Source organism: Leptosomus discolor, chromosome 2 (assembly GCF_034619465.1).
Source record: "Leptosomus discolor isolate bLepDis1 chromosome 2, bLepDis1.hap2, whole genome shotgun sequence".
Lineage (NCBI taxonomy): Eukaryota > Metazoa > Chordata > Aves > Leptosomiformes > Leptosomidae > Leptosomus > Leptosomus discolor.
In genome coordinates this window covers 59,894,758-59,906,929 of record NC_141392.1, presented here as the reverse complement: position 1 = coordinate 59,906,929, position 12,172 = coordinate 59,894,758, and the positions used below count along the sequence as shown (strand labels likewise).

General features: G+C 41.9%; 1 protein-coding gene across 3 annotated transcripts in view; it reads right to left on the bottom strand.

Moving 5' to 3' along the window:
* Positions 1 to 12,172, bottom strand: part of TULP4 (TUB like protein 4) — a 133,557-nt gene that overhangs the window by 43,460 nt on the left and 77,925 nt on the right. For all 3 annotated transcript variants that reach the window (XM_086461148.1, XM_086461149.1, XM_086461150.1), the window contains exon 3: positions 11,732 to 11,893. In XM_086461148.1, coding sequence (XP_086317274.1) covers positions 11,732 to 11,893 — 162 coding nt within the window. The remainder of the gene's footprint in view (positions 1 to 11,731; positions 11,894 to 12,172) is intronic.

Here is a 12,172-nt window from a genome sequence, read left to right as displayed (position 1 = left end):
TGATTCAAAATTAACTGAACTATAAACTGACTAACATACAAAGTGATGGATCAACCTTCTAATTATGCAGGTAGGCTTCATAACACAGGAAACACTTGGAAAATTATTGCCTTTAAATATTTTCATTCATTAGCCTAACAAAAAAATGCCAGTCTTGCAAAGGCTGAGTCACAACATTTTGCAGTCCATTTAGTTGTGGTATTAGCATTTTGCATTCCTTGTGCTCTTCTTGTTTATTGTTTCTCTACCACAAAGCAGGAGACAGTGCAGCAGCCGCCTCTTAGGATACATGAAGAACTGAAAGTTTGTTTTTTTCTCAGTGTGATATTTCTGGCTTTCCTTCTCTTTACCTCAAAATGCAGAGAGAAAGAGAGAACGAGATAGCTGCTCTCCTGCTGAATACTTTTTATTTCCATTAAAAATTCAACCACTGGAAAACGATTTCTTGAACTGACACAAAAAGAGACATCACCACAATTCACACAAGCTTGGGGGAAAAGCACTAGGTTTTCTTTGACCGCTTTTATGTCTGGAAAAAAACAGAGAAGAGTGTTTGTTTCCTCTGGGCATGAGACATTACAAGCCCCACACATGGACAATGCACCACAAGATCATCCAGCTAAATGCATATATACATAGCAGTGAAATTCTCATTTGAGCCCGTTAACGCTTTTGAAAGCAGCACTGGTTTAGTCACCTACTTTCAGGCTTGTTCCTTCTTTCTCTCACAAAGTCCACAGGGTCTAGATAACTGTTACAAAGCCCTCAAATGAGAAGACAAAGTAAATACACTGGAGATCTTGGTGACAAATCCATTTGATAAATATTGAAATACTAAAACCTGGGGATTCAAACCACACTGGCTTTATTTCTCTCTACAATGGTATAACATAGCTGAATGACTGCAAACGAGATACAGCCCTGCACACCATTTCAGGAGTCAAAAACGTAAGTAGTCTCAAAACCAGGATCTCAAGTTATACAACTACTCTGGACATGTGAGGATGTAAGCAATCGTCCAGGCAGAGACAGTGTTATTTGAAAGCATTCCTGCAAATCAGAGAAAGACTGATTATTATATGCCCCTGTAATTATACCTGGACTAATTCTGACTTGTGTATTTCCAGGCACACACATTTCTATATTCTTTCTTAGTTTTTGAGACATTTTTCAAGAAAACAAATTGATTTTTAAGTGAAAAGAGTTGCCCTTCTAAATAAGGTTTACTGAATTAACAATATACCTCAGTTTACTTTAGACATGGAAAAGAGTTGTGTTTTTTTAAACTTGTGTCAGGTTTCAAATCACATTCGAAGTATGCAAAATGAACAAAAAGCCAGCAGCTGGAACGCCTTTTAACACATGCAGGATTCTGAGCCCGGACTACCGAGCTCCCACAGCAGAAGTACTCTGGAACGCTCTTCAGGCCGCATGGTTTTCTGTTTTCTCACTAAAGTCTGCCAGGGAAGCTCACATATGTCTATGAAAACACATATTCTTCACATATATCAAATCATATATAGCAACAAAAACAACTATTTTGTGCTGTTAGATGGGAAAACGCAGTTAGTTTTACCAACAACCACTCAATCAAGCAAAGAAGTTAACTGATACACTTGGCAGTCTCCTGCATTGTTCCCAGGCCAGGGTTTTGTTATTTCCTGAAAGATATGTTGACTGCTGAAGCTAAAATTTCCTTCAGAGTTTTAGAATTCTGAGAGTCTCTGTGTTCCGGCTGTCTTTTTTTTTGCTAATTGAAAATGGTATTACTTAGCAACAAGGATTGCACTCTCGACCAGTGAAAATGCAATACAAAGCAGTTTAGAAGCAACGTCCTTGCTGTTTTGAATTTCATAATACAAAATCAAGAAGCCCCTGGGTTAAGCTATACGCTAATGGAAGCCCTCAACTTCTGCATTCTCCTTCTAGGTTTTGGGTGCTGGCAGAGAGGGGTACCTCAGCATGGTCAGGAACTATGTAGAATGGGTGAGGTCAAGCATAACTGAGTCAGCATGGAGACATGCTGAGTAATAAAGTGTTACTGAAATGAGGCACAGAAGAAGAATGACTATCCTCCTAAAAGCAAGGAAAGCAGGGAAGGATTAAACCCTTTTCAGCTGATGCAGTCGCCAACAATCCCTGAACGTTTGAACACTGAGAAGAAACTGGCTCCTGGACAAAGTGTAGAGAGCTCAAGCTGAATCCACGTAGGCTGAACCACTGATGGGAAAGGTTTTGGAGAATAAAGAGATAGTGCTCCCACTTTCCACTGGCACCCTATCTCTTTGTGGCAAATCAATAGAAAGACCATGTGACACCAGTTTCCAAAAATATCACCTTTCATCTCCAATTTACTATGAAACTTGGCCTTGCTTTGCCAGGCAAGACCTAGTGGAGAAATCCACAAAACTCCTCCTCCAGACTCAATCACTTTAATTCTCCTTCCCTGCAGCAAGGTTTCAGACTATCCACAGGCTTGAACACATCTGACCCAAGTTCAAGACCCCATCTAGCTCCTAGTCTTCTTACTAGCTCCCAAAAAAATTGACGGATCAAGTCCCAGGGATAACAAAGCTTAAATTAACCACTCTGGCAGCCACATTTTTTTTGAACTGAAAAGATCACAAAGCTCTGGATGAACCAAAGGGGTTCTGGGGCCAAAGCACTCTCAGCCAAGTGGCTCTGGCAACGGAATAACACAAACTATTTATGAAAAAAGCAGTAAAACCCTCACAGTTTGGAGAGTTTTTCCTCTATAAGAATTACACTTCCACTCACATGCCCTCTCCTGACCAACTCAAAATCTGAACAAACAAACTGAAACAATTTTACTACCTTACATACGACTTCTCCTTAGAGAAAAGCAGAAGAGAGCAGCTCCCTGCAGGAGGTGCCATTTTTCCCCTGAACTGTCTAAAAAGTAGTGTAAGTATGTGCTGCTACTTTGCACAGCTGCACTACAAATCCTCATTCTTACTGTTGCCCCCTACAGCTGAAGCATAATACAGCGCTTTTCAGAAACACAGTTTCAAATAAGTACTCCCTGTCCCAAAGAACTAAAGACTTCAGGCTATATGAGCAAATCTTTCTGTACAACTGCCAGAAAGGTGAGAGGACAGGCAAATGACTTCTTTCTTCCTGACACTTCCCACACAGAGACTGGTCATGTTTATACTTGCAGCACTGGGTATAAAAATGCTAAGTGGAAACATTAACTGAATAGCAGGAGTCTTCAGCTCTTCCCCCATCTCTGGTTTGTCACTGCCATTGACATGCTTCCTTTCCTGAGGGAGGGGAAGACATGGTAGAGTGTGCAGAGTTTAACAAACCCCAGATTCCGGTCAACTAAAATAAGAATATTGTGACCTATCTATCTGAGTGTCATGTTAGATCAAGGTAAAGAGTTACAAGATGCACTGTTGAGGGTGATCTGTACGTTCTAGTACACTGTGCATCCAAGGGGATGAAGAGATCCATTCAGCCATTCGCTTTTCACAGTAACAAACATCAAACACCCTGTCTACAAGGATGAGCAAAACATTAACACAGTTGTATTACTCCTTTCAGACAGAGCCATTAAGGGAAAAATTTCTTTGCAAGACTCATCTGAAACAGTGTTGACATGAAACACTGCAGGAGCTACTGAGAAAACATGAGCCATGATGCTGTCAGCCCATAAACATCCCCCATGTTACAGCCCTCATGACTAGAACAAATGGCACCATCTCGTCAGCTCTCTCAGTGTCTTGCCACTACAGGCTGGATGAAGAGCAACAAGGGAAAGATTAGGCAAGGCACAGATGAAGCGAGTGGGAAGAAGAAAGCACATTGAAGCATCACCTTTTTGCTCTGCTCCTTCAATTACCCACTCAGTAACTGTGCAGTATCAGCTAGGGTTTCTGGCAGGAAAAACCTTGTCTGGAATAAATCCACAGAGATATGCCACGGCTCCTGAAGCCGCATATGAAGTCTAGAGGCTGCAAGGAGAACATCCTTCTCGTCTGGCCTCCCCAAAACTCAAGGCAAAGCCTACAAAGTCCTTATCTGAGTACTGAAATCTGCAGTGTAGCTGCTCATTGCTAGTGAGAAAAGGAGAGTACAACTGAAAAAAGGCACAGTGCACCAAGCTATTTAACTCTTCTCTTTCCTTCTTTTTGGAATCCATATTCTTAGCAGAATAATGCATGAAAACCTACTTGAGACAAAAAGGCAAAGGAAAGAAAATGCTAATAAGTCTATGTATAGACATGGGGGGGGGGATCTATTATTTCAGAAATAGCTCCATAATGCAGCTTTAAAACAACATAATAAAAAAAAAAAAAGAGGGGGAAAAAAAAGGCTAAGTAGCACTAAAATTCACATTACTTTTTCCACACAAAATCTGTCTGTGACTATTACGTGGCATCATAAAAATCAAGTCACTAAGCAAAGAACAAAAACAAACTGTTACTGGCTTCCAGGACATATAAATATATAAAACAAGAATACAAAGTCTTTGCAAAAACATTTAAAAATTTTAAGTATATATAAAAAATCCACATATTTTGTGTATAAAAGGATGCAATAGGATAGTAAACATTCACGGAACCCTTAGCACAAGCAAGCAGAAATCATTAATTTTAATAGCAAGTCTGCCATGAAGGTTTGAAATGCTTCTAAAAATAGTCCGAAATACTAAAGACAGTTAAGCTGTGGTGGGTTTTGTTTATCTGTTTGTTTTACATAACAAGTTTATTTACCTTGAAAGACAACCGTGTTTCTCCTTCCTGTGTCCTCTTTTCACATTTAATGGTACTGCTCAACTATGCAGCATGCAATGTTAAAATCCTTATACGTGATTTAACCACTGCCTGCAGTCCTTGTGGCCTGAATAAACTGCCTAGTTAATTAATGACACTTCTTCAATGCTATAAAAAGCCTTCAGCGATTCTTCCCAGTAACCTGAGTAATTCATCCATCAATGAAAATAAGTCTTCCAGTTCCTCCTCAAAGACTGTATCTCACAGTGCAATTCTGAGTGGCCCTAGTCATTGTAAACATATATGTAAGGTCATTTGATAGTCTCTGCACCCAGAACTGATGGGGGAAAAGATGCACTTTTATACGTTAAGACACAAAAATTCAGATACTCCCTGGCATTTTAAAGGCTCCTTTACATGAACCTGCAAAGATCTAATAAAGACCAAAGTCATTGCTTACACTTTCAAATTTTAAAGGCTGTAATTTTTTTCACTTTTGTCCTTCCTTCCCTTCATTCACAATAATTAAGGTAAATATTTGCCTTTCCTGTACTGCCCCAGTTGCCTGTTTGTAGCTCCCTTTCATCATTCTGTCAACTCATTAGAAGGCTGTCTTCAAGTCTTTTTTCCACACAGCCAGGTGTCTGAGCATAATTAAACTTGATCAGTGTGGCTACCACAATAGCAAGGACTGCCTGAATCAGACGTGCGCTACAGCACCTGATTAAAACCAAAACGGTAGGGTGAATGGAAGCACAAACTCCTCGTTCTAGAGCAGCAGGCAAGAAGAAGATGTAGGTGAGAAGATGATGTCATGGCCCAAACAGATGCAACATTTTCAAACTCTCATAAATTCCTTATTCTTAAACCATGTTCTGGAAGCTGGGTAAGGCTACTATCCCTACTTTCAGCTTCGGAGTTGTTCAGAACAACTATCCCTGAAAAGGTAGTAGCAACTGCAAATCATGGTCCACAGATGAAAATGGGTGGGATCCAGAAGCAGACTCTACTATAATGGATCTATTAGTTAAAACTCCTGCCAAGGAATAAAGACACACCAAGTAGCCTGAGAGGCAAGCTCATGAAACAGCTGCTGCCACCGGTAATCATTTGGCAGCACTTGTTAATTAGCTCCTACCTCCTGGTGAGAATTGTGCCGTAGCTCCTACCTCACAGCAGCCACTTGGCACAGCACGCTGCTGATCCCATCAGAGACACACAAGGCACCAAGTGCTGTACTAGCACGTAGGTCCCACCCGACTACACTGCTGCACCCAGAAAGTAGCTTGCATCCCCTCCTTCACATGAAGCTCCTTTCCGGGTCCCGGGCTCCACCCTGAAGTGCTGCAGGCAGGGTGCTGCTGGCAGGGCGAAGGAGCTGCAGCCTGCCCCTGCCTCCTGCCTGTCAGGCAAAAAGATGCTGACGCATCTGTGGTTGCCATGGGAGTAGGGACGGCAAGCGCTGGGGGCAAGAGTGACCAACGACACTGAAACTGGTTTCCTGTGCAGCTACTGCAAGCCACAGAAGATTTACAAAAAACCCAACATACAGACCTCCCGCACCCTGTGGTTTGAGACAAAGTGGTTTCATCTGCTACTGGTCTCATTGTTTTCTTCCAGTGTCTTGTAAGACCCTGCAGCACACACGGTATCCGTTCCTAACACGGTGCTGCTTTTCTCTTCTATTGAGAGCAGAATTTTGTATGATTAGACAAAGAACAGGCTGAAACTTGGGGCTTGTATTTATACATTCTTAGTACTAATGCATGTTGCGTTACGATGGGACCACATACAAAAGTTAATGTTGTACCCAGCAGGATGCAAATCAAATTAACTAACTGCCTGTACACCTACTTTCAAAGCAAACAGAAGGAAGCATGCTGGCAAAGTTCACACCTACCTGTAGTCTGTCATGTCCTGGCCAAAGACAATCCTGGCCAGCCCCTGAATTTCCACAAATAAAAGCTTACAACAGGAAAGAGGAGGGGAGAAAACCAGAAGTGGGCTCTTACAGCTGTCAAAAAAGTCTAATAATTTACACTAGCTGAGATGCAGGGAACAAATATAGATTAATAGCACCTCTTGAGATATTCAGGAATTAAAATACATTCATTTCTTTTCATCGAGGCTTCCCTCTATTAGACAGTGACTTCCTTCTGATTCCCTTCTCACACACAGAAACAGCAACAGAAATAACCCCAGTGAAGTCCAGGGAGTTACACTGTATTGCTATAAACAACAGGATAATCAGACCCCTCTACAGTTCTCTGACACTGTGCCTTTCTCCAGCGTGAAGAGAGATAAGCCACTTTAACAGGTAAAATCTAGGAGAAGGAAAGGGAGAGGATGGCCCAAGAGCAGCAGAAGTTGACAGAAGAACACCACTAGAAGCTGAGCAAGCACATAGGAGGGGAGATAAAACACTGGAAAGATATTTTGGATGACTTGTGGGCCTAGGAAAAATCCTCAATTACTTATTGACATTGCTTCTATAATTATAAATAAACCTTTTGGCTACGACAAAACTCAAGTTTTTCTCACTTGGGAAGTCATTCAATCTACTTGGCATGTACACTCCCTCTTTGGAAACAAGCACAGTATGACACCACAGAACTGTCCCAAGACAGGGCACAGCACACTCTGATATTTCAAATAACACTTTTCTTCCCTACATGATTCTAGGTGAGCTTTCTCACCAAAAAAATACTCCACACGACCCCGGGGAAGTAGGCTCTACTACGGCCTCTTGTAGCCCTGAAAAAAACATTTCAAAACAGTGAAAGGAAGGTCACACTCCTGAGTGATCCCATCCATCCAAGTTTAACCCAACTGTGGCACTCTGCTTGAGAGACAGAGGACCCAGTCCTGCAAAGTCTTCCTATTGTGTGTACTGGTCATTGGTATAACGGGGCTCTTTGTCTTGGCCAGATGCATGCTCTGGTTATACTATACAGAAGCAGGAAACACCTAAATGATCAGGACTACAGACACACAATGAAGTGAGAAAAGTAACTTCTAGTCCTCTACAATAAACATGCAGAATCACAATCAACAGACCTATGTACTGAAGTAGCTGAAGAAGCCCATAGCTCAAAGTCCAGACTTAAGACCTGGGTGTGACCCACAATAAAAATCTGCCAATGACCTTCACGAGAAGATCATCTGACAACGTATGATGCTGAGAAAGAAACCACTGTGGGCAACCAGATTGTATCAACTGTCCTGTGACTCACAGTAAGTTTGTCCCCAATGGGCAAGGAGAGCTCAGAAAATCCTGAAAAACAACAGAGCCACAAGAAGAATGATGCCACTCTCCTCCTCAAAGAAAATGCAGGACGGTTGCATCTAGTATTAATAAAATCAGCCAATAACTTCATCAGGTCAAAGTACATACCAAATCAGTTAAAAGATACCACTATACGCTCAGTTTCAGCAGGACTGTACTCCACCCTGGCCATCTCTCTAGCTCTCATCCCACCTCTAGGCTCTCAAAAGACTTTGGGAAGCATTAACTACAGAGTTTCAACCACAGGTGGCAGCAGGCACTGCCTCAGGTGCTTTACCTACAAGACTGTGACAATGCACAGCAAGGACACAAACCCAGAGGCCGCACATGCTCTGTCAAACAAGAAGATGGTTGGCAATACTGTAGCTCCAACCACTTCTTGCCTCCAACAGAAGGATGGTGGTAGGAAATTACCCTCTTCTTGCAGAGCTGCCACAGAGCCATGTGTAGAGTGACAGAGGTGACAGCCTACTGGTGCTGAATAGACAGATAGGAGAAGATGGAAATTGAGACTTGAAGAAAAGAGGAGGATGCATAGAGCAGAAGGCTGAGGGAGAAAGTTGAGAGAACTGAAGAGTGAGGTGAACAGACAGACTCTACTGAGCAAATTTTATCAGGACAACAGAAAACAGATACTCAACAATACATTCCCCTTGGAAATTTAAGTTCCAAGTTAATTATATTAAAGGTCATGGGACCATTCAGTGTATTGTCTTCCAGGAATACTTCCACTAGTAATGTTCAGGGTGCCAGAGGGGCGACAAAAAAGAACAGTATTCAAAATATAAATTTAGATGTTGACATTTATCTTTCACTCATTGTACTGACAAGAAGATTACATTAAGCAATAGGGAAGATGCTGAAGCTACTCTGGACTAGCATAATATTCTGTTTTCATTTGCACAGATACAAATCAGGAGAGAAATTAGATACAGAGATAAGCAGTAAGGGTACCCATTTCCATATGTGATGATTTGTGTGTAATATATGCAATGTCCTTTCCCCCCAACTTGCTATTTTTAGTTCAAACTGAGCATAGTCTCTTGCCTAGTACCTCAGTGAATCATATTTCCTTTGCCTTCAGAAGCAAATACATCTAAATACATTTTAGAAGATTGCTTCTTTCCACCAACTCTGGAGAACAGTACAAAGATCCATCATCACTTAACATGCAAACCCCATAGTTAGCAGAACTGTGCAGAGCAACGTCAAGCTCGTAGCTGGTTTTGGTCTCTATTTCAGTGAGTTTGTCAGCAGCAGAGTCTGTAACTCAAGCAAGTGATTTTCACACAGTTGGAATTGGCTATCATGTTTGAATGCACTTATCTGGACACTGAACAAATGTTTGTTTCCTGGAATAACCACTTACGGAGTTTCCAGGTTAGAAAGTACAAACACATTGTCTAAATTTAATTAAAGGCAGTCAGTCACCCCAAATTAAACATTCAAGTGAAGGTATTTCCAACTACAGCAGCAACAACAGTATCACACAAATGGGGTAGAGTCATGTTTAAAGCATAGGACTGAAAGCTATTATATCTTAGTTTCCCCTCCTACTTCTGCTGCTTCTCTTTTCCTCTTGATCTCAACTAAATTATTTATTGTCAAGATTTACATTCCCCCAGATTCAAAAAGAAGCAGTTAGACTCTCTGGCTTTAAAAAGCAGTGTTGCAATAATTAATTCATTATTCTTTGCAGAGCACTCTAAAATTATTAGATGCTGCTGCAGAAATGCGTATTATTAGTGCTATTGTATTCCACTAGCAACTCCCAAAATAACTCTTATCTTGGATGGATTTATAGCATTCTAAATCAAAGTCAGTGGTACCTTGAGTCTTGAACTAGACCTTTTCATGGTGGTGTAAAACGAAAGAGTAATCCAGTTGTCATCATAATACAGTTTCTCCTTGCACTATTCAAACCCATCATGTCTTTCAGTACTATATTATAGACATATTAACCATAACTACAGCAAGCATGTGGAAGGAAAGACCGTTCCAGTAAGCTCAACAGTAAGTAGCAAAAGACTATTCTAAATTCTGCAAATGAAACCAAGGGGCTAGCCCCACTATAAATGGTGATGTGACCAATATTGTATGCTTCTTTAGAAAAAAAGTAAAGAATAATTTTTAAACTGGGTTTTTCAAAGATCAGCAAGTTTTGGACTCAACAGTTGGAAAAATGACCTTCTTTTAAATTGTTGTTTGTATAAGGCTGAGAGCTCTCTCTGACACTCAATCACAGAATCACAAAATTCTCAGTGTTAGGGGTTGAAAGGGACCTCAAAAGATCACCCAGTCCAACCCCCCTGCCAGAGCAGGACCACCTACAGTAGATCACACAGGACTGCATCCAGGCGGGTTTTGAATGTCTCCAGAGAAGGAGACTCCACAGCCTCTCTGGGCAGCCTGTTCCAGTGCTCTGGCACCCTCTTAGTGAAAAAGTTTTTCTTTATGTTGATGTGGAACCTCCTGTGCTCCAGCTTGCACCCATTGCCCCTTGTCCTGTCATTGGCCGTCACTGAGAAGAGCCCGGCTCCATCCTCCTGACACTCACCCTTTACGTATTTATAAACATTGAGGAGGTCACCCCTCAGTGTCCTCTTCTCCAAGCTAAAGAGACCCAGCTCCCTCAGCCTTTCATCATAAGGGAGATGTTCCACCCCCTTAATCATCTCTGTGGCTCTGGGCTGGACTCTTTCAAGCAGTTCCCTGTCCTTCTTGAACTGAGGGGCCCAGAACAGGATACAATATTCCAGATGCGCTCTCACCAGGCCAGAGTAGAGGGGGAGGAGAACCTCTCTCAACCTACTGACCACACCCCTTCTAACACACCCCAGGATGCCATTGGCCTTCTTGGCCATGAGGGCACATTGCTGGCTCATGGTCATCCTGCTGTCCACCAGGATCCCCAGGGCCTTTTCCCCTATGCTACTCTCCAACAGCTCAGTCCCCAAGCTATACTGGTACACGGGGTTGTTCTTCCCCAAATGCAAGACCCTACACTTGCCCTTGCTGAACTTCATTAGGTTGCTCCCCGCCCAGCTCTCCAGCCTGTCCAGGTCTTGCTCAATGGCAGCTCAGCCTTCTGGTGTGTCAGCAACTCCTCCCAGTTTTGTGTGATCAGCAAACTTGTTGAGGGTGCACTCTGAAGTCATTGATGAATATAGTGAGTAGTACTGGTCCCAGTACCGATCCTCGAGGGACTCCACTAGATACAGACCCCCAACTAGACGCTGTCCCATTGACCACAAATGGATCAATTGGATCCATCTGCTCACGTGAAGGCAAACATAACCGTATCTGTCACTGGAACTGCTTTGCTGCAAGTGCAGACTGGACAGCTGAATACAGACATGACCAGTCAGATGTTTACTAGTCCAGGCTGTATCTCTGCTCAAATGCATTTTCAAGAGTGCTGTATCAACAAATTAGGGGTACAATTACAGATTCCTGTCTTAAACAACTAACTTTGAATAAGACTGCATGTGAATCAGGGTAAAAAGTGATGATAGATAACTTGGTACATTATCATATTTGCCTCACGAGAATGACACGACGAATTAAATTTTCGTTATCTGTGGGAGAATGAGTTTTGAGGGAAACTGAGGGAAATTGAAAAGCGACCATTTTACTTAACTTTTTAAGAGGTGTATTCTATAGCATATCAATGCAACACAATTAATACCTCTAAAAGCCCCATTACCTGTTGGTCATCCGGAGTCCATATGCCACAGGTGATTTGACTCTCCAAGTTTATTTCTGAAGACCAGTGTCTTTGTCCACTGACTGAACCAACCAGAACAAATCCATCTCTATAGGAGATAAGTGCTTGAGTCCCATCGTGGCTCCACGTAAAGTCGCTTACCTTAACATATCAAAGACAAAAAAATAGATATATGGGCCATGAAGGAATTTTTTGTTGGTTTAATAAAAGGTAGCACTGCACAGAACTAGACAGGGCAACTATTAGCCCAGTTATAGCTCTGATGTCATGGTTATTGGATAAAGCAACTGTCCTTGCAAAGTGTCTTTGTGACAGTTCTTGCATATTCCTTTCAATAAAGAAATATTTCATTTTCTCCTGTGCTTTCAAAAGGTATAGAGCACCACTCCCTGTCCTTTTCATTTGTCTCTCGGAACTTGA